This window comes from Lampris incognitus, chromosome 2 (genome assembly GCF_029633865.1).
Source record: "Lampris incognitus isolate fLamInc1 chromosome 2, fLamInc1.hap2, whole genome shotgun sequence".
NCBI classification, from domain to species: Eukaryota; Metazoa; Chordata; class Actinopteri; order Lampriformes; family Lampridae; genus Lampris; species Lampris incognitus.
The window spans coordinates 6020499-6043238 of NC_079212.1; the positions used below are offsets into that span (position 1 = coordinate 6020499).

Sequence of the window (22740 nt, forward strand, 5' to 3'; positions counted from 1 at the left end):
CCTGGTGGTTAGACCTACCATGGGGTCGGGCTGGGCTCAGCCTGAACAAGCCATGTGGGGCTGCCGTCTCATGGGCCCACCACCTGCCAGAGGGGAAGTAGGGGCCGGGTGAGATGCCACATGGGTGGCAGGTTAAGGTGGAGGCCCTGGCAGATTGGACTAATGATAATGCATGGAAGTGAAATTATATATATATATATATATATATATATATATATATATATGTGTGTGTGTGTGTGTGTGTGTGTGTGTGTGCATGTATAACCTTGTGTATCAAAAATTAAATTAAAAAAAATAATAATAAAAAAAGACAAACTTAGCTTCTTCCTCACAACCCATTTTGGAGTGGAGGGAACCGTCCAGGTTGAAATGAGAGAGTAAACATTTAAATGAGTTTCACCGACATCATTTATTAAAATGAAAAGCTTGGACTTCGTCCTCAAATAAGAATCAGACTGAAAACAAAAAAAAAAGAAGGAGGAACGTTGGGGAAAATGAAGAACGTGAATGAGGAGGCGACAAGGGGTCGGGTTTACGAAGAATATCGAGCGCTTCCTTTTCCACATGATCGAGTCAAAGGACGAGACTTCGTAGAACAAAAGGGTTTTTTTTATTCCACAGTATAAACCGCAACGCCATTTTAACCAACCCTCGACCTCTCCCACGTTTTACTCGACGCCAAACCGCACCTCGTGGCGGCGAACGGCAGCAGTTTCATCCTTCGGTCTGCTACCACAGCTCGCGAGCGATCCGTCTGCTCTCGAAGCGTTCTGTACATCACACCACCGCTAAAGCAGCAACACAGCTCAGCGCGGATCATTTCCGTCAGGTCAGACAAACGTTATTGCTGAGATAAATAAACCTACTCTACAAAAAATGGGAATAATTATATTAAGAGGCATGTACTAAACACTGGGTTTCGAAGGAAAAAAAAAATTGTATTATTATTATTCTTGTTTTTTTTTTTAAATGGGAGGGGGTGGGTGGGTGGGGGGGTGAAAGCCTTTACTTCTTCTTCCCTTGTGTCTGGTTTTACATGCAAGGAGTTTTACATGATAACGGTATCGAACCCTTGACCTTTACAGGGCGCACTGTGTATATTAAGACTCCTTTGCACCAATGTAATGGAATCTCATGCAACACAATTCACATCCTGAATTTGTTTTCATTTTGACAACAACAAACAAATTATAGGAAGAAATAATAATAATAATAATAATAATATATGATCATAATAATGATAATACTAATAATAATAATAATAATAATATCCATCCATCCATCCATCCATTATCCAAACCGCTTATCCTGCTCAGGGTCGCGGGGATGCTGGAGCCTATCCCATAATAATATAATGATGATAATAATAATATATTAATAACAATAATAGATCATATATATATATATATATAATATTTGTAAAATTACAAAAAGAAATAACCGAACAGTATAGTTTTGGACAACAAGTCAATAAAGACAAAATAGCACCGTTGTTACAAAAGGGGCAGACAGACGGGAGGAGGCGGGGGGGCTGACGGGGGCAATTACGGGTCAGTGACATAGCTAGACTGGCGGCTTGCTAACGGACCGATGGCAGGCAGACCTCTCCAGCCTTCCTTCAAGAAAAAAAAATCACTCCATTTTTTTCCCTCCGCCCCCCCCTCCTCACTTTCTGACGTGTCCATCATTTACTGTACAGCTGACACAAATGTAGTCCTCCTTCTCAGCCAGCTCTGCCGTAACCCCCACGCAGACCTGGTGGAACCACTGGTTACAGCTGCCGTCACACTGGACCCAGTCAACCTGAGAGACAGAGACACACACATGGGTCAGCCACACCCTCACCGAGAAGGAACAGGGTCCAGCACAAAGTACAAGAAGTAAAGAGGAACCGCTTATAGTGGCCCCACTTATACTGATGACATACTACTGGACAGAATCCTTCCTATACTAACGCCGTCTGAGTAACCTGGCTGTTGTGGTCAAACAAACAGTCTACTTAAAGCGATCGTTCTGGGTCTTTCATACACTGGAAATTGAAAGTCAAGGGTTAGGGTTATCAAAAACCAAGGTAATTGAGGAAATCTAATATCAAAATGTTAATTTTTTTTTGCCTGCTGTCGTGATTTGGAACGGTGTCAACTCCGCTCAAAAATCCACTTCCAAAACCACCAGATAGCCTCACGTGTCATAGGCTTACTTTCATGTTCAGGTCTTGACTGACTGTTATTAAAAATGGGCTTTAGACGCGCCCCGACCGACCAGAGAAGGCGCTAGTGCAGCGACCAGGACACATACCCACATCCGGCTTCCCACCCACAGGCACGGCCAATTGTGTCTGTAGGGACGCCCGACCAAGCCGGAGGTAACACGGGGATTCAAACCAGCGATCCCCGTGTTGGTAGGCAACGGACTAGACTGCTAACCGCTACATGTAGTCTGTTCTTAAGTTCCTGTATGAAACAGCTGATAGGTTGTGACAGTACAACAGCTGACAGTAGGTGACTGTCTTTCAGTGAAGTAGCGCCAGTAAAACAGAGGCATCGTCCGTTTCATTAAATTATATTTATTTAAGAAGCGCGCACATAATTTAGATGGTCATCAAAACAAAACATAACAAAACTGACTTCGTTTTAAGTGATCGACCGCTGATAGTGATCATACTGGCTGGGATGGATGCGAGCACGGTTTCCACTGTCATGTGCAAGGTGGTGTCTTTCGGGCTAACTCTTTATTAAGTCCCCTTGAGTGACAGCCCAAGTTTAGGGGGCATGCTAGCAAGGTGAAGCAGCGTCAAATCTGCACAGACAAGTTAGCATCTCGTCTGCATAATCGTTCTTTGATGAGACTCTCCCACTGAAGTCACCCCCGCCCTAAGGGAAGGGAGAAAATAATGATTATAGCAGCAGCTTCTCTCACCTCATCTCCCTCTGGTAGCTGGCACCGCTCCGCCGGACACATGGCCATCTCCTCATCAGAGTCATCCGACTGGGAGAAGTCTGAGCGGGGGGAGGAGGAGGTGGAGGCTGCCCTGCGGTCCACTTTCCTCTCCTTATTCATCTTCTGCCTTTTGTGACAGTGCTTTTTAATCTTCCCCCTACGCTCAGCGTCTGGACTCCCCCTCTCCAGATGACGCTTGGGTTTCTTTTCCGGGCCGCTTGGAACCTCCTTCGCTCCACTTACCAAGTCCTGACAAAGAAAAGAAATACGCATCACAGTTTGACAACAGGAGCTAATATTCCCTCCGCCTGTGGCTGGGCTTTACTGACCTCCTTCTGTGGCTGGTGTTTTCCCTGAGAGTTGCACTGCGTGCGTATGTCACAGTGTGTGGAGTCATCTGGAGGGGGCAATAAGCATCCCTTCGCATGTTGGGTTCGGAGTCTGTTCAGCAAAACATGGTAGAGGTTCTGGATCTCTGGGAGGGATACCTGTAGTAGGAGGCCCTCCACCATGAGCTCCTCAAGCTCCTTACTCAAACCTGTAACAGATGACAAGTGAGGAAAAAAATGAACGATTATCCAGTACACAGATGTCAACTGTCACACTGACGGATTTTTCAAATCCCATCACACCATGCTCCTCAGTTGCTGTTCTAGTTTAGAATAAGGTGACACTGACCCTGTAGGGGTATGCAGCCCTGCTCTGTATAAAAGACAGTCTGAGCATGGCTTGTCCTATTCCACTCTGGAGTCAAATGAGGAGCCTGTATGAAAAACAGCAAACACACACCTCTCTGGTTATTCAGCATTTTAAACCTCTGCATTTTTACTGTGAACTGAAGCAAGTGTGGCTGTTTTCAACCAGACTGCTGCAAAAACTGGCACAAGTTGAAGGAAGTAATTCGTGACCTGAGCGTCGCTGTCAGCCGTGTGGCTTCCTGATGCCCAGCGGGTGAGAGTGGGTGGAGTTCCAGGTCTGTCCTGCATCTCTGGCAGGTTGCAAGAGTGTAAAATCTTCTGCGCACGCTGCTGCCACTTGATTGTCCTCTCGGCTGCATAGTGCAATGCCTCGCCCTCGGGAAGGCGCACGTGCATGCGCTGCAGGGACGCCAGCAGGGAATGAGCCTTGCTCAGGGGGGGCTTCTCAGCTCGCCGGCAAAGAGGACATAGCCACGGCTGGGCCAGGGGAGTGTCTGACGGGTCCCTGATGCACACGCTGTGGAACGCGTCCCTGCAGAGCTCACACTGCAGCATGGCTCCCATGGGCGCCTTCTGACAGACGCACACCTTCAGGTCCATGCAGTCTGCTGTCGGGAGGAGCTTTGACTCGTTAGCTGCCCGGAGAGTGGCGAGTGCCTCCATCTCCCTGAAGTGCAGCTCCTCCAGAGTGGCCATCTGGCGGATAAAAACACAAATGTGTTTCAGACATCAGCGCAGTGTGACAGGAAAGAGCTGAGAGGTTTAATAATTCAAGTCAATTGCACTGATAAACCCCCCCCCCCCCCGGCCTGTTTCTCTTTCATTATCGACAATAAGCAGGGTGTTCCCGCGCTTACAGCAGAGGTAGAATCCTTGGTCTCTGAGAGCATCTTCTCCAAATCACCGACGTTGTTTAGGCTTGGCATTTTCTTCTTGTTATTCTGAGGTGATTCTTTTGCTTTCTTTGACTTTCTCTTTGGAGAACCTAAATTTCCGACCTTATATCTTGGACATAGGACCTGTGAAGAAAACCAAATGAAAACAAAACAACTGCGTTTGTCAACAGTTGACACCTGGGTGGGCAGGGCGCAGAACAACTAAACTCAACGTTGAGGAACTCAGTGGCTAAGGTTTCATCTTTACTCAAAGAGGGTTTACCTCCAGTAAAGGAAAGGGAGAGTTTTTCATCAGGAACGCTGCGGCTGCGGATTCTTTCCATTCCTGCACTTCTGCCACTAGAGACTCCAGTCTCTCTAAGGGCTCCAGGTGTACTTGGATGCCTTGTCCTCGTAGCACCATGTCAGACAGGCTGTCCACCATGGGTGTATGATCTCCCGCCTGGAGGACATCCAGTTGTGTTAGTTAGAATCCCAAAATAATTCACAGTCGTTCACAGATCATTTATTCTGAAAACAGGGAAGACCATTTCCTGTTTTCTATTGCCGTTGGACTGTTCGCACAACAGTCAAATGGCAATAGGTTGTGTAAAATAAATGTTATTCCCCGGTAGTGCAACACCAGAAGAAATCATATCCCATGCCAAGTTTGCCCAAACCTGAAGCTGCTCGGCTTCCTGCAGCCACTCTCTGGCTCTTCTGACGGAGTCCTTCAGCAGCAGACAGTTGGGGAGATAAGCAGGGATGGCGGACGCCTTCTCAGCGGTGGCACTCAGAGTCTCTATGGAGTGTGGCGGTCTGTTGAGGGGTAAAATATGAATGTTTTATGTTGACAAGCTTGTCTGTATACATCTGCAACAACATCAAATTAACGGCCATCAATCTGAAGGCAAAAAAAAAAAGTCTCTTGACATCATGACAGTGTTCTTTTTTCTCAGGATCGCTTCTATGCAACACCTTCATTTGACTTTTTTTCGTAAGAGGTTTTTAAATGAGTTCGTACACATTCTAGCTATTCATTTTCAAATGAAGAACCCTGCTGTCTGCTTAGAACTTTGGTGTTTTGTGACGACGTCACATCTCTGTGATATCACGTTCAAATTCTCAGTCTCAAATAATGTCAAACACAGCATCAAGCCATCCTAAACTATTTTTACAAAAGCTTTACACCTCAAACTCTAAGCTGCTGCAACCTAAGCATGGCGACAGAATGACCGCTACGTTCTAGGAAGATGCAGAAAAGAAAGGCCTCTCTCAAATAAAAATAGTGAGTTAATCTTTGATACATGGAGCACACAAATGCACATTCCAGAGAGCCATGCCAGTAAAAGCCTTCGGAGAGCGCTGGTGACAGCGGTTATTGAGAAGCACTGAGTACCAATGGAATGAGGGCAGAACTAGATATGCATGCTCACTTTTTGTCGATCTTGTGGAATATTCTAGCGGCAGCATTTTGCACTAGCTGTAATTAAAGTAGAGCAAAATCAGGGGCATGGGCGTAACACTACATGAGTCACTAACAATCAGAGCAAATACTTGGACAAATAATTAAACCTCTGATAAAAAGAAAACGCCATCTCTGTTTGGCAGAACATCAGCAGATAACATTGTTTAAGTGTGTTTCTCATTAGTATGCACTTTGAATTTACTACACAAGAGAGCAATGGCAACCTTTTGCGGTTTCTGTTTCTAAATCTGGGAGGCGTGTTTACCACTGAATTGCTTAGATACCATGCCTGAACATACGACAGCGGAGACCACTCAGCGACGCCCTCACCTGGCTTTGAGGAGGGTGCTCGCCTTGTCCTCCCAGTGCTCTGACATGGTGAGCAGTTCCTGAAGGCAAGCCATGGCTTTCTCCACCGATGGATGAGGGGCCAGGCCCACCCCCTGGTCAATGAGCCTCCTCATGGCCTCCAGAGACAGGGTGGTGGGCTGCCCGCTGGCCTGCTGTACCCCCTCCAGCCAGCGCGCCTGCTCCAGCCTCACCCTAAGGCGGGGCAGCTCGGGCAGTTCCACGTCAAAGTCAAAGCTGACATCTAGCAGGCTCTGGATCTCGGTGACGCCTGGCACTTCGTCCGTCAGGACCTTTTCGCTATGCTGCTGGAAGTCTTCAATGCGATTCAGAAGCTCCTGAGGCGAGATGTTGAGATAACGGGTCAAAATGAATGGCAATGCTTCCAAAACAAATGATCATGAATGCCATTATTAGGTTGCTGTTATTGCCCTGTTCGCACATGCAACATGCAACACACACCACCGCCAAATGCAATATGGTTGAAACTGTTTTTAACGTCGCAACATCACTGGGTCTGTTCTGGCCCTGTCAACCGACCTTTAACAAGGGGGCTTGAGTGAGACTGCAAGGCAAGTTGTAAAGCTGCCTGACAAATGACCTCAGCTCCTCCACAGTCAGCTGGCTCTGGGATTTACCACTGCCACACTGATACCTAATAAAGGAAAAAACAATCAGAATGTGTTAAAACAACAGCAACAATAACAACAGAATGTACTGACATCATTCCACTGACATACTCTGAGAATATGTGAACATGTGACAGGGAGTATGACCCGACTGCGTGGTGGAGTGTTTGCATTGTACCTGGTCTGCCTTTTGCCGTTAAGTAGCTGCTGTGCTACGGAGGAACATTTTTCTGCATCCTGGGTGATGAGACGCAACCGACGCAGGAGGTCGTTGTCGGGAAACCCCTTGGAGTCCGACTCAGCAATGAGGGTGCGGAACACTGCCAGACCTGAGCGGAGAACACCAAGTTAAGCTCACACAGAAACACACTCACCATCCAAACTCAACTCCTCATCAATAAACGCCTCATCAGTAGACACGACGTTCATCAAATCGATGCCACGGCTAGGCCCTAAGTTATCGGGTGCTTGATGCTTGCCGCTGACCTTTCTTCTTTTCGAGTTTAGCCTCCAGCGTCTGTGTCACATGCGAAGCCCATTCGTCATACAGTTCAGCTCGCTGCTTGACAGCATTCATCATGGGGAAGAGGTCATCCAGTGTAAATCTGTAACTGCAAAAACAAAAATAACACAGATCACATGGAGCACAGTGGTTAGATCGGAACACCAGAATCCAATCCAGGAAGGCAACAGAGAGAGACAAAAATATGTCTCATAAGATACTATATCCTCCACATCCATCATTATCATACACACCCTGATCTCTGGGTTGGAAACCCTTGGCTGCTTCATGAGGAGTTTGACCCTCGGGACACTTACTTCAGTGTGTAATTGGTGAAGGGGCAGGAGCAGAGGTCGCTGATGTGGTGCAGACAGACCAGTGCCCCTGGGCTGCAGGGACAGGTGATTGCAGACAGGAAACAGGTGGTCCTGCACTTGCAACATTGTCTCTCGTCGTCCTGAAGGTGATCATATTTTGCTTCCTTGCAAAGCAACACCCCCTTGGGGAATAAGACCATAACATTAGACTTTAAAGCCAAAACTTCAACGTAGGCACTTGTTTTTGTTTTTTTTAAAGATACAAGCACGACATTACAGAAGAAGAACCAAGTAGTAACAAGCAAATACACCTAAAAACTTTGACCATCGAGTAAATGCTGACTGCCAATGTTGTACAAGCCTAATCAGAGAGAAAGTGACTAGCTGCTGAACTTTTGCTAGAAATGAAGTGGGAGAGGGGCGTCCGGGTGGCGTGGCGGTCTATTCCGTTTGCCTACCAACACGGGGCTCGCCGGTTCGAATCCCGGTGTTACCTCCGGCTTGGTCGGGCAGGAAGCTGGATGTGGGTATGTGTCCTGGTCGCTGCACTAGCGCCTCCTCTGGTGGATCGGGGCGCCTGTTCAGAGGGGAGGGGGAACTGGGGGGAATAGCGTGATCCTCCCACGTACTACGTCCCCCTGGTGAAACTCCTCGCTGTCAGGTGAAAAGAAGCGGCTGGCAACTCCACATGTATGGGAGGAGCCATGTGGTAGTCTGCAGCCCTCCCCAGATCAGCAGAGGGGGTGGAGCAGCGACCGGGACGGCTTGGAAGAGTGGGGTAATTGGCCGGATACATTTGGGGAGAAAAAGGGGTAGAAATCTACAAAAAAAAAAAAGAAGTGGGAAATCTATACGGTGACTCAAGATTCAAAGGTTAATTCGTCACATACTTCATGTACAAGTACAATAAGCAGTGAAATTATCTTTTGGCAAACTGAAACTGTGCAGCAAAAGAGAACTGGAACAACAACAACAATAAAATAAGAATAAGGAGTATATGGAAGGTACAATATCTTGATGAATATCTACGTACAATGTGCAGTTACTATACAAATACAAGTACAAGTATGCAATTAGTCTGCATGAGTAAAGTGTCTGAGGCAATGTGTGTGAATCAAGGTCACAGTGCCCAGATTTGGTGTGGTGAACTTCGTGCACACCTCTTGACCACGGAATCACTCTTACCAGAAAACTAAAAGACTATAAAACGTATGATACTAAGTGCCATACCATTTTCTTGACTCTGTCTCTTAGGTCCTGCTCTTCTCTGATCATGATGGATATGTCCTTGTGGACGGCTGATGCAAGGACCACATTAAGTTTGTCTGCTTTGGAGGCCATGTTGCAGACCATCTCATCATGGGAGAAGACGTTGTACCGGTGCAGCAGACGATAGTGGTCAACACACTGCCTGCCCAGGGGCATCTGATGTTACAGAATGGAAAAGTGATGGGCTGTCAGTTTTCTGTCAGTACGTATAAGCAGCAGTTTCACTAATCAAGAAAATATCAAACATGTGGTGATATACCAAAGACACCCTACCCAATCCACGGTGCAAAAATTAACAGCCTCAGCGAAGTTGAAGCCCTGGTTAAAGCCACTGTGGTAGGCTCTTGGAAAAGTGACGACAAACTCCCCGGCACACTGGTTTGTTCTGTAAATCTAAAGAAGCAAAATGAACGCCGTTAATTTCCTACTGACATAAAGACATTTCAGAGTTCTTCGTGAATACCCACCGTCACTGCCAGAGTGTGTGACTGTGAGGCGAGAGGGGGGGAAACGTACGAATAAAAAGGCAACATGTGTCCCCCCTTTTTCTCCCGAATTGTACCCGTCCAATTACCCCGCTCTTCCGAGCCGTCCCGGTCACTGCTCCAGCCCCTCTGCTGATCCCGGGGAGGGCTGCAGACTACCACATGCCTCCTCCCATACATGTGGAGTCGCCAACCGCTTCTTTTCACCTGACAGTGAGGAGTTTCACCGGGGGGATGTAGCGCGTGGGAGGATCACGCTATTCCCCCCAGTTCCCCCTCCCCTCTGAACAGGTGCCCCGACCAACCAGAGGAGGCGGTAGTGCAGCGACCAGGACACATACCCACATCTGGCTTCCCACCCGCAGACACGGCCAACTGTGTCTGTAGGGACGCCCGACCAAGCCGGAGGTAACACGGGGATTCGAAACCAGCGATCCCTGTGTTGGTAGGTAACGGAATAGACCGCTACGCCACCTGGACGCCCAAGGCTGCATAATGTTAATGGATACTTACTGGGACTCCATGGGCCATGAGGGTGTTGGGGTTCATTATGGTGACTAGCTGGTGGAGGAGGTCAGGCTGGGACTCAAACAACTCTGGCGCAAGTTTCTTCATCACTTTCTCAAGGTGCTCCGCAGCAAAACCAGGGGCTCCATACCATGTTTTGGGTTCCCCCCTTGTGATTAGTAAGAAAAACAGTGCAGTGTTTCCTTACAACATAAAAAAAATGACACAAATACAATAAGTTTTTTGTTTGCTTGTTTTGTGACACACCAGTATCCTCTGCTGATGGCAATAAAAGGTAAAAGTGTTTGAGCATTGCGCTCACACCAAACGACAGTATATGCAAACGCACCAGTGCAGGTAGTTTATGGAGTAGCTCCAGTGGTCCTCAATGTGCCAACAGAAGGAAGAGAAGCACATGCCGACGTACAGCCACGGCAGCGTCATTCCACAGATATCAGCTGTGACGTGGGTCAGGACAGAGGGGTCCATCATTGCCATGTTGTTTAGGTTCCAGCCACACTTGAGGTACTTCTGCAAGAGAGGGACAGAAACTCTTGATCAATTAAATGGGTAATACTGGGCAACACATCTTTTAACTTTTCATTTAATTGAAGTCGCCTAATAACAGAGAGCGAAGTATGATTAAACATAGAGGAGTCTTGATGAAATTATGATAAATGTATAAATGTGTAAACAAACGGATAAATCATGATTACGTAATTGAACTTCTCATCTTCTCAAGAAAATCATTTAATAATTATCATGACTATGATGTGATTGCTGTGATGGCCTGGTGGCCTGTCTAGGGTGTCTCCCCGCCTGCCGCCCAATGACTGCTGGGATAGGCTCCAGTATCCCGCAACCACCAATGGGATAAGCGGCTTGGATAATGGATGGATGGATGGATGATGCGATTGTTTTTAATTCTCTTTTGATTTTAAAAGAAAAGGTTTTGTACCCCCCCCCCTTTGTTTTTAGTCATAAAACTATTTTCATTTCATAATAAGAGTTTTTCTATTGACAGGCATCCGGGTACCGTAGCGGTCTATTCCGTTGCCTACCAACATGAGATCGCCGGTTTGAATCCCCGTGTTACCTCCGGCTTGGTCAGGCGTCCCTACAGACACAATCAGCCTTGTCTGCGGGTGGGAAGCCAGATGTGGGTATGTGTCCTGGTCGGGGCGCCTGTTCAGGGTGGAGGGGGAACTGGGAGGAATAGCGTGATCCTCCCACGCGCTACGTCCCCCTGGCGAAACTCCTCACTGTCAGGTGAAAAGAAGCAGCTGGCAACTCCACATGTATCGGAGGAGGCATGTGGTAGTCTGCAGCCCTCCCTGGATCGGCAGAGGGGGTGGAGCAGTGACCAGGACGGCTTGGAAGAGTGGGATAATTGGCCGGATACAATTGGGGGGAATCCCCCCCCCCCAAAATATAAATAAATAAAGATCCCATTGACACATTTCCCTTTGGCTGCAGCTTCCTTTTACATTTAATAAAACATTTGATGCCATGTGTGTGACTCTATAGACAGAGCTCAGATTTAAGACGCCTTATTTCAACAGTGTATCATATCTGAATGTATATCGTGTGGCTAACCTCATCTGCAGGGCAAACTTTAAACTTTCCATTGCGAATGGGAAATCCACTCCCAAACTCCTTGGAGGCAATATCGGCTCCATATTCCACAGTAACGTCTTCCTCGATGGCTCCCACCAGGCGCCAGAACTCCTTTTCCACCAGCTCCGTGGGGACCATCTGTAACAAACACAGCAGCAAAACATTAGAAATTCAAACTTCTCGCATCAAAAGAGAAAGAAAAACGGCTTTGAAGCACTCCCCACTTACGTGAACTGGCATGTTGAAGTAATCAGATTTGAACGCATCAGCCATTTGCCCAAACGCACGCAAAGAATAGTCTCTGTACGCCTGCTCAAAGCCAAACGCCTCTTGAGGTTTGCTGCACTCCTGATGGCGAGATAAAAAAAAAGGTTTGTGTTCAACAAATATGTATGAAGTCATTTGTAGCTTTTGAATTGCTCCCACAGAATATTTTCACAGCTGCTTTTGCATGTACACACATTTTACGCGCAATTCCCCCCCGTATCACACATCCCTGAACACCGCAGAGATCATTAGTGAGGAGCAAATGTGCGACAAGGCGAACAGGCACTGCTTCTCCTTCTCACCTGAGTCAGACACTTGGGGCACCTCCAGTCTCCTTTGGGGACGTCGTGGAGCGGAGGGACGAGGCAGAAGGTGTGGTAGCTGTCATCGCAACCATCACATAACAACAGGCGATCCTCTTGAGTCCCGCTGCCACACACCAGACACACAACCAGGTCCACCTAAACAACAGGGGGATGTTTTCTAATCAACGTGTCTCACAGAGAAACAAGTCTGCCACATACAAAATAATCACGCGCACAAAAGGAAATAAGAACATTACATTTTTCTGATCTTGGATTGGTGAGGGCCTCTAATAGTGAACTACAATGAACAGGCTATGGTCATAAGCTGTTAAACCATGAAATGTTCCTTCACATAAACACGTCTCCAGTCCAAGAAGTGGATTAGAAATATCTGTACACACCGGATTCAGAAGGACTGGAGGCAAGTTTTTCTTGTAGCGCGATTTGATTTTGTCAGCTTCGATCACCGGCTCCTTAACCTCTGCTGGTTCTTGTTTCACTGGAATGGGAATCTCTTTTTCTGCAGGTCAACAGGAACAACGGACATCAGAAAAGAGAAATCTCTTCACATTAATGTATAAACATGCTGTGGTCTACTTTAGCAAGCCCAAGTGTAGCCAGTATTGGGGGGGGGGGGTTACTGCTCTTGACATTTTCGGTTTGAGGTGAGCGAGCGTTGTGTAACATGTCGAGTCTCACCGGGTTCCGGCTTGGCAACAAAGGAACCCATCCTCCTCCTCAGGTTAGGCCTGTTCTCACAGGGCTCGCCTGTCTCCGTCTTCACACAAACAGACTACAAGAACAACACAAGGGGAACAGCAGCCGTGAAGTCAAACTACGTGGGTAAACATGGTGAAATAAACTAAACATTCACACGTCTTTATACACCTTTCAGTTTCCGGGACACAGATTACACAACGCTGAAATAAAAATAGGCGATACATAAAGAATTGTGACCGTACGTGTTTGAGAATACCCACCTCGGACTTCAGGCGCTTGGCTCTGCGGGCGTTGGGGCAGGTCTCGGACGGCTGAGCGAGCTGTCTCTGGGCCAGGTCATGGGGCTTGTACTCCTTGGAGTCTGTGCCGTCCTCTAGCAGTGCTGGTTTCTGGACACACTGGAAGGAACAGGAGCCACAGAATCCATGTCAGGCAGGACAACTGCTGCCAGGCTCGTACAGAGAATATAACAAAGAGTATAACTGGAAGTATTTGCATGCTGAACTGCAGAACAGGGTTGCAACATGTCAGTTATATCATGAAATCTGGGGGGGGGGGGGTTAGAACCGACAGAAGACTGTACAGAAGTAAATGTGAGCATACAGCCTAAAGCAACAGTGCTTTACGTCTCTACAGTATTATTTCAGTTTACAAGGGATGACCTGTTTGATTTTAACAGAGAAGGAAAGATACTGTGAGCATGTGACAGGAGCTACGCAGCACAGTGGCGTCTCTGGTTCGCTGTCAAGAGCACAGATGGACAGAATCATCGACGTGCATGGATAGAGTTTCATCAGAACAGCGTTTATTAAGATTTTACGTGAATAAACCGAGAAAAAAGGGGTCAACAAGCAAAGCGCTTAGCTCTGTCACCTTGTTAAATTGGTAAAGAAAGGGAACATGCCAGATCAGAGGATGGACAGATACAAGGTATGTTGGCCCAAATACCCCCCCCCCCAAAAAAAATCCCTCCCCAGAAACACAACAGGTTACATTTAAGTTAGCCGTTTATTAAATTTCTGTACTGCTTAAGAAAGTCCGATGTGCTGAGCAGTGTAAACAGACAACAATACTCCAATATTTGAAATGGTTTTTTTTAATCGCACTGATGATGTCACTCCGCTGCTCATTTGTGTCTAGATCACAGAAAAAGTTGAATCAGTTCATCTGGACACAACTTTCACTGGGAGAAAGGTGTCATCACTCATCTAGGTGACCTCTTCAGTCTCAACTGAATGCAGGTACCCCCACCCTTACAAACGGCATAGCTGCATAACGACCCCAACTAACGATCGGTTTCACATGCAAATTGCCGTAACCAGCGTTCCTTCCTGTCAAGGATGTGCACATCCTCATCCTTGAACGAGTGGCGACTGGCCTGTAGATGGGTGTAGACTGCAGCGTCCTGGCCTGACGTGTCAGCTCTGCTGTGTTGCGCCATCCTCTTGGCCAGCGTCTGTTTGGTTTCCCTGATGTACAAGTCGCTACAATCCTCCCGGCACTTACTAGCGCTCTGTTTGTGCTGGGGGACCCGATCCTTTGGGTGGACCAATTTCTGGCGCAGCGCGTTTTGGGGTTTGAAAGCAACCGAGACGCGGCTGGAAAATACACGTCTCAACTGTTCCGACACTCCCACCACATACGGAAACCCCGCTGGTTAATGCTTAGACAGCTGTTGTCCTTCTCTCTTCGATCAGCTGGTACACCGTTTAGGGGTCTTCCTGGCTTTGACAAACGCTCAGTTTTGTCAAAGCCAGGATGGTCAAGAGGATGGCACAACACAGAAGAGCTAACACGTCAGGCCAGGACTCCACAGTCTACACTCATCTACAGGCCAGCAGCCACTCTTTCAAGGATGAGGATGTGCACATCCTTGATAGGGAGGAATGCTGGTTTGAACACACAAGTATATCTGTCGCCATCTTACAATGCTGTGATTGCAACTATTCCCCAATCCAATCCTTCCCCAGTACACATGGCCATTGTAACGCTGGTTAATGGTCACGGCAATATGCATATGAAACCGATCGTTGGTTATGCTGTTTATAAGGGTGGGGCTACCTGAAGTCAGTTGAGACTGAAGAAGTCATTTAGATGAGTGATGAAATGTTTCTCCCATTAAATGTTGTGTCCAGATGAACTGACTCACCTTTCTGTGAGCTCGACTTTATACATGCTCAATAATCCAGGAAGACAACCAAAGGAAGAAAGTTGAATCAGTTCATCTGGACACAACGGTGAACATTGAAACATTTCCTCACTCAGCGGCATGGTGGTTAGCGTGGTCGCCTCACAGAAAGAAGGTCCTGGGTTCGAGCCCCGGGGTAGCCCAACTTTGGGGGTCGTCCCGGGTCGTCCTCTGTGTGGAGTTTGCATGTTCTCCCCGTGTCTGTGTGGGTTTCCTCCGGGGGCTCCGGTTTCCTCCCACAGTCCAAAGACATGTAGGTCAGGTGAATTGGCCGTACTAAATTGTCCCTAGGCGTGAATGTGTTTGTGTGTGGGCCCTATGTGATGGCCTGGCGGCCTGTCCAGGGTGTCTCCCCGCCTGCCGCCCAATGACTGCTGGGATAGGCTCCAGCATCCCCACGACCCTGAGAGCGGGATAAGCGGTTCGGATAATGAATGGATGGATGTCCTCGCTCATCTAAGTGACCTCTTATCCCCACCCTGATAAACGATACAGTGGCATAACGACTGAAAACAACGATCAGGTTCATATGCAAATTGCCGTGAGCATTAACTAGAGTTACAGTGGCCACGTGTACTGTTCCGACACTCCCGCCACTGGTTTACGCTTAGACAGCTGTTGTCCTGCTCTCTTCGATCGGCTGGTGAACCGTTTGGGCGTCTTCCTGGCTTTGACAAACAGCCAGTTAGGATAACCACACTTGTATATGTGGCGGGAGTGGCGGAACAGTTGAGTTATGTATTTTTCAAACATTTCCAAACAAACTCAACTGCTTTTAAACCCCAAAACTCATTGCGCCAGAAATTGGTCAACCCCAAGGATCGGGTCTCCTGGCACAAACAGCAATACAGTTAAGTGCAGGGAGGATTGCCATGACTGTTACATCGAGGGAAACCAACACATGCTGGCCAAGAGGATGGCACACCACAGGAGCGCTAACGCGTCAGACCAGGACTCCGCAGTCTACACCACCTACAGGCCAGTGGCCACTCTTTCAAGGATGTGGATGTGCACATCCTTGATAGGGAGGAACGCTGGTTTGAACGGGGAGTCAAAGAGGCCATGTATGTGAAGAGGGAACGACCACCCCTGAACCGGGGGGGGGGGTAAGAGTACATCTGTCGCCATCTTACAATGCTGTGATTGCAAACATTCCGTTTTTGGTCGTTATGCCAGTGTATTGTTGATAAGGGTGGGGACACCTGCAGTCAGTTGAGACTGAAGAGGTCACTTACATGAGTTATGAGACGTTTCTCTCAGTAAACGTTGTGTCCAGATGAACTGATTCAACCTTCTTTCTTTGATTTCTGGCATTTCCTTACCTGAATTGAATTTCTGAGCATGCATGAAATCATTTGTGCTTAGGACACAGTTAACTGTGGATGGGCCTTAGCTTTAACAGGGAATATGGTGCAATCCATTTGTTGCAAGAAAATAATCCTGCCAATGCCAGGAAGTCACAGGCAAAAACCAACATCTTTGTCTTGGAAAACATAAACGCACAATGTAATAGATTCATCGTACCATATAAATGTCAATATTTGCTGCAAAAATCATCTGACAATATACTGCCCAGCTCGATTTAAACATGCAACCTGCGGATCAGGAGACCTGACGGCTTCTTAACTATTACAGAAACATACCTTTTCATGTTCAGGATCAGTCTCCAAACGCATCAGTTTGGAAGCCGGCTCTTGTGCCTGGGGCAAGAGAGAGTCGAGGTAGTTAAACAATTTAAAGTGACCCGTTATCGAGGTCACGCAGTACCAATCCAGTCTCCCTGGTTAAGCTTCTTTTTTTTTACATGTTTCTCAATATAAAGGTGTGAACTGCTATTAGATCTTGACCAGACACCAGATGTTAAACAAAAACTCAACATATTAGTCAAAAACAAACTTATCACCTTCAGAGTAATGCAGTTAGCAGTTATCATGGAACCCATTTCATCATTTCTAGAGAATCACACGATAAATAACGTACTGTTTAACATTGTTCATGCACATTCAGCACACCCTTCATCCACACATTGCTTTCATTCCCATCATTTGCAACTCTTAATGTCTTGGTGCCATCTAGTTCCCCTAAAATGACCGACTCCCACTGCCAAATATTTCACTTGGTCTTGGTGCTAGTGGTCAAATGTTCAAAAAGAAAGAAAAATGCTTTACAACTGCACATTTGAGCTTCAAATTGTTACTGTGCTGTAAAATGGGTTGCAAATAGCTGTATGGTTAGATGTTATTTACAGGGGCTATGTGTGATGTTTAGGCTTTCCTGAAACCTAAAATGATGAGGAGTAAACATCATTACGTGTTGCTGAGTGGTACTGACCGAAACAAAGTAACTCACACCAAGGCAACTCACACACACCCACTCCCCAGATTTCAGCATTCAAAACCACTGAGCCTGGGCTGGCTGTGTATTTTTGTTGGTTTTTGTTTGGATCTCCCACTCCAATTGCATCTGGCCAATTACACTCCTCTTCCGGTCGCTGCTCAACCTCCTTTGCCGATCCCGGGAGGTGCTGCAAACTACCGCATGCCTCCTCTGTTAAACGTGGAGTCGCCAGCCGCTTCTTTTCACCTGACAGTAAGGAGTTTCACCAGGGGAACGCAGCGCGTGGGAGGATCACACTATTCCCCCCACCTCCCGAACAGACGCCCCGACCAACCCGAGGAGGCGCTAGTGCAGCAACCAGGGCACACCCACATCCGGCTTCCCACCCGCAGACATGGCCAATTGTGTCTGTAGGGACGCCCGACCAAGCTGGAGGTAACACGGGGATTCGATCCCACGATCCCCGTGTTGGTAGGCAACGGAATAGACCACCATGCTACCTGGATGCCCTGGCTGTGTATTTTTGTTGTTTTCTGACACAAAGTCACCCAAAGACTTGAATTGGCTTCCAGTCCACAGGGGACTATGCGGTGATGAACGCTAACTGAGAATGACTGAAGGAATTCAGAAATGGCAGACGTACATGGACTTACTGTGTATCTGGTACCTTTCTATTTGAATTTACTTTTCTATTTTGACTTGGTGTCATTCACATTGCTGAATGACGGAGGTAGCACTCAGGTAGAATTTACACATAGCCCCATTAAACCTTTCCCACACAGATGAACCACCCATCTAGAACTAAGACCAGTTCTCTGGATAGTCTATCATGCACAGACCATACTGACACACTGATGGATCTTTCTGACTCACCAAGTTTGCTCCCCTCTGAAAGAGACTGTAGGGATAGAGGAGTTTCTCGTAATGCGCCCGCAGGTGCGAGCCAACAGCCTTGCCAGGGGCAAAGCCCATTTGTAGTGCAATCTTGGTCCATCGCCTCTCCCGACAGACAATATCAAATCCACCCTCATCTGTTACCAGCTGAAACAAAATTTTTGGTTAAGTTATATTAATGATGCACGTTGTTCAGTGCAGTTTTAATCTATAGCAACATAATGCAGTGCCAAATTGGATTAAAAAAAAAACCCAACCTTGTTTAGTTTATATAAATCCAAAATTTTCCTTTCCACGTGAGGAATTTTCAGACTACAGCCCTGCAAATCCCAAAATTTGGCAATTTGGTCCAAGAAATTAAGCTTGACTCTGGTCTGTGCCTGGAAAAAGAGAAGTATATTAAAAAGACAACAGACATTAGGGAGATTCTACACCAAAAAATCATGGCGGTTACCAGTTGGCCTGCCTCGACCTGACTCGTGATTGCTGAGCTGTTCCTGCGTAATAGCAAACTGACTCACTCTGAACTGGCTGGGTGCAGGTGTTTTAGCATCTGGTGACGTGTGCATGCGCATGCCATTGCTTAACAAATGTTAGATAGCTTACATTTTAAATATGCATACGCATTTATGAAAACAAAGCCCACATTTTGCTGAAATAAAAAAGAAAATCAAGAGTTTGTCCCTTGCTTGAAAATAATATTGCAAGTAAGTAATAGCTTAGTTGTCTCTGTTTCGTCATAATGAAATGGTTCAAACCACCAACATTAATGTCCCAATGAGATAACAACAAGCTATTTTGTATAATTTAGGTGTTACGTCACACACATGAACAGCATCACATTTTCATTTTTGAATGAACACAAAGTAAAAAACAAATATAGCTAAATTTACCTCCAGCTCATTGAGCCTCTGGATCCGAGGAACAAAGTGAAGTCTATCAACATCACAAGCAAATGGTGGCTGCCACCCCTGAGCAGACACAGAAATATCATTTAGCGACAAAATGAAACACAAAGGCCAACACAGCATGTACTCTCATTCGTTTTTACATTGACATCAGATTATCAAATTCAAATTGTTTTATTTTGCAATGATAACAAACACAGGAGACAATTCAGACTGTCCATTTCAGCAAAATAAGTGTCAACACAGAAACGTCACAAAGCATGGCACCATATCCAGCAAATTACACACTGAGGAAACACTTAAAATGGGAGACTAGAGTAAAGAAAAAAACAGCTGAAAGACACACCATGTTACTAATTGCTTGAAGATATGATTTTACGATCAAGTTAAAAAATTAGGCCGGGAAGAAAAGTGGGCACACTTAACCTAAAAGGATAGAGGGGACCTTTCTTTTCAGATAAAACCCGAAATGCAATTCAATTTTGAGGTTGCAATTTCCCAAACAGACTAGCTTTTGTGATGGCAATGCACCATCACGCAAAGAGAGGGCCAAGTTTTTTGTTTAAACTCACAAGCCAACCTCCCCCCACTGACACACAAAATGGCCAGATGGAACACTCACTCAACAGCCTAGCTTGCCACAAAGCCAACATGGAGGACAACACCCTACCAGGGGCCTGAGACATCAAGATGACTAGAAGGTGGATCATATGCAAGAAAGTTGGACGCAAGTGCAACAAGAAGCTGTTACCCCTGCAGTATCGGGGAAGGTGACAACGTGAAGCAGAACTTGGAAAGCTCCAACAGCTATTCCACAGCAGTGGCTTGTGTAATGAGCAGCACAGGTTTGCAGCTCCCAACATGAGACCAACCGAGCAGCAGTTGGGACACCAAGTTGGTGGAATGGCACAAATCAAATGAGTAAATAAAGAGAGAGTGGACGCTGCCCGTTTATGAAGAAGCAACAGTTGACTTGGGTTCGTTGGCTCACACAATGGAGGGTCATTAATCTCTGACTCAATATTATCATGATGCTCTTCAACAAATAATATCTAACAGCTGCACGCTTGCTTTCAGGTGGGGGGGATGGGGGGGATGATGGGGGGATGGGGCGCAGACAATAAATCAAGAATAAGAAACTGTTAGCACACAGTTGGGCTAACACGTTGCAGCCATAATCTAACGTCGTTATAACAAACAAAAAAAATGTTTTACAATATTATCCCGTCGCCGTAAATATCTGCTATTGCACGGCACTTGCAAACACACTGGAAGAATTGTGCAACATACCGTATAGATATTATAACTATAGTGCAAATATCTCATAGTGCAAGATTACGATCCTATTCTATGCAAATCGAATGGCTTCCGCATCGCAGACCGTGTCGTTGTATGACAGGTTGCTAGCCAGCCAGCCAGCTAGCTAGCGTTAGCATGCTAGCTAGCTAGCTAGCTGGCTGGCCAGCCGGGGCTCGGCGAGCTGCCCCCGGGAGCTTTGTTGACACACGTCGCCGCCGCAACAACGTCCCCACTTCGGGACGTCCGCCGCGTCGACGAGGCTCCGAGACTCGCCCCCCCCCCAAAAAAACAAAAAACCCCGAAACAAGACGCGGCGGCGGCGGCGAACCGACACCCGGGCGAATTCCGAGCTGGCAACACAAAAGACTCTCGGCGCAGCCTCGACGCCGCCATATTGGAGAGTCCATTTAAACCCCGTCGCGCTCGGTCCATCTTTCCCCCCGTGGTCCAAAACCCGGGGGGGGGGGCTTTTTCTCCCCTTGTGCCCAGAAACGCGTCGGCGTCCAGCGGACCCCCCGACGGGGTCCACGTCGTCGAACACTCACCGGCGGCGGGCGGACTTTGCAAATGCCGGTCCTCTCGGCGATCGGGCGGATCTTGTTGATGAAAGCGAAAGGATCGCCGAATTCTTCCCAGCTGGGCTCGAAGACGGGGCACTCCGGGGGCGGCTCGAACTCGTCCGGCCGAGGCTGGGTCATCGTCGCCGGACCGACCTTCACTTAGCAAGCGCGGACGACGACGGAGGTGGGGGGGGGGGGAGGAGGAGGCAGAACGTTGTCCCGATGACGGCCGCGGTTATTTCTTCGCTCGCCGTCCGATCTGTGTTTTCGTCTCCGTCGCTGGGAGTCAGTCGACATCAACACGACAAGCGGCTTACACACACACACGCACACGCACACACACACACGCTCGCGCACTCGCGCGCGCATCCACGCGCGCAAGCGAGGCGAACGTTCCAAGGCAGCGAGCGCGTCCGCTCGAAGAAATAGAGACCCGACTAGTTTGTGCGTCGCCGTCGCCTCCTCCCCCCCCCCGCGACGTCCAACGCACGATTCTGTTCGCAAATGGCCGAACGCGCTTTTTGACTATCCGATGATTTTTATGATTTTTAATTATTTTGTGTGTGTGTGTGTGTGTGTGTGTGCGCGCATGCGTTTTAGCGTCTCGGACATCTTTTTTGTGAAGAGTCGGGGCACTTGGGACAAGGTGCTCAGGATAAAGCATCTGTCCCACGTCTCAGTGTTGATACATATATGTATATGTATATATATCCATATCATCTATATATGATTGCATAGCCGACCGGCGCGTCGGTGCGCAATGGGGTGAGCTTAACGGCGGAGGACGCAGGGCAACCCCGGGCTGCCGTGTAACGCACGGTGTCGTCCGCGCACTGTGACATGGAGCACGCTTTCTGCAGAAAAACGGGAAATGGGAAAGAAACCCGATACCGATGCAACATGTTTACAGGCTTTCGCACAAATACACGTCCCCCCCCCCCTCCCCGATGCAAGTTCTCTTGCCTGCAGAACTTCGGGGATAACGTCGATGCGCGGCAGTAATGTCGACCCGCGCCCGCGGTTATAAGCCGACGTAGGGTTTTCACCCAGTATGTCGCTTTACGAGCCACGGACGTATGTCTGGGACACTTCATTCAAGTCTAAAACAAAGTGCTGCTCCATGGAGGCAGGACATCTGCCCGTTGTGCCAGCATCCCTATGGGGGTAGCGTGTGTGGGGGGGGGTGCGGGATAGCGCCGTGTTTTTGCGGTTATAACGCGGTTGTTCGCTAATGAACTAGTCGCTATAACGCCTGCTCTTCTTTGTAACCCATCTTGTGTTTACACTTGCGCGGAAGGATATCTTCAGGTGACACCTTCGCGGCCGCCGGGACTCGTTCTTTAAATAACCGGTGCGGGCCATCTGATTGGCTGATGCCGTAATAAAGGTTTTATAACGCCGACCACCTCTCCATCAGTAACGTGGCTGGAGGAGGAGGAGGAGGAGGAGGAGGAGGAGGGCGTGCAGCCATGACACGAGCTGGCGTTGTTATCAGCGCGGGTTGAGCAACCTGCGCGACGCGACCACACACCGAACGACGCCAGAGTTGTGGGCAAGTCGTGTAAGGGTCAACAGGCAGCTCGGCGTCTCCAGTGGAAGGCCAGCAG

The 22740-nt window shown here is 47.7% G+C and overlaps 1 protein-coding gene across 1 annotated transcript; it reads right to left on the bottom strand.

The window, feature by feature from the left end:
- Positions 1–396: 396 nt before the first annotated feature.
- Positions 397–21520, bottom strand: kdm5bb (lysine (K)-specific demethylase 5Bb). The gene is made up of 28 exons (XM_056275060.1): positions 21119–21520; positions 19260–19337; positions 18624–18746; positions 18346–18513; positions 16779–16835; positions 13208–13345; positions 12927–13020; positions 12629–12747; positions 12225–12383; positions 11884–12003; positions 11635–11793; positions 10388–10569; positions 10045–10207; positions 9320–9439; positions 9008–9202; positions 7778–7959; positions 7445–7569; positions 7137–7287; positions 6870–6984; positions 6312–6667; positions 5194–5332; positions 4797–4976; positions 4496–4657; positions 3849–4334; positions 3619–3703; positions 3270–3478; positions 2920–3189; positions 397–1803 (listed from the first exon to the last, which is right to left on the bottom strand). The coding sequence occupies exons 1-28, from the start codon at positions 21269–21271 to the stop codon at positions 1666–1668; spliced, it is 4626 nt and encodes a 1541-aa protein (XP_056131035.1). The 5' UTR covers positions 21272–21520; the 3' UTR covers positions 397–1665.
- Between the last annotated feature and the right edge of the window lie 1220 nt (positions 21521–22740).

What these genes read in the sequence shown, in the direction of transcription:
- kdm5bb (XM_056275060.1), bottom strand. Translation starts at nt 21,271, where the DNA reads ATGACCCAGCCTCGGCCGGACGAGTTCGAGCCGCCCCCGGAGTGCCCC. An exon ending in CTGATCCTGAACATGAAAAG is followed by an intron (nt 13,346 to 16,778) that starts GTATGTTTCTGT and finishes TGTTCCTTCCAG; the next exon opens with TGTGTCCAGAAACCAGCACT. An exon ending in AGCACCCTCCTCAAAGCCAG is followed by an intron (nt 5,333 to 6,311) that starts GTGAGGGCGTCG and finishes ACCCCTCAACAG; the next exon opens with ACCGCCACACTCCATAGAGA.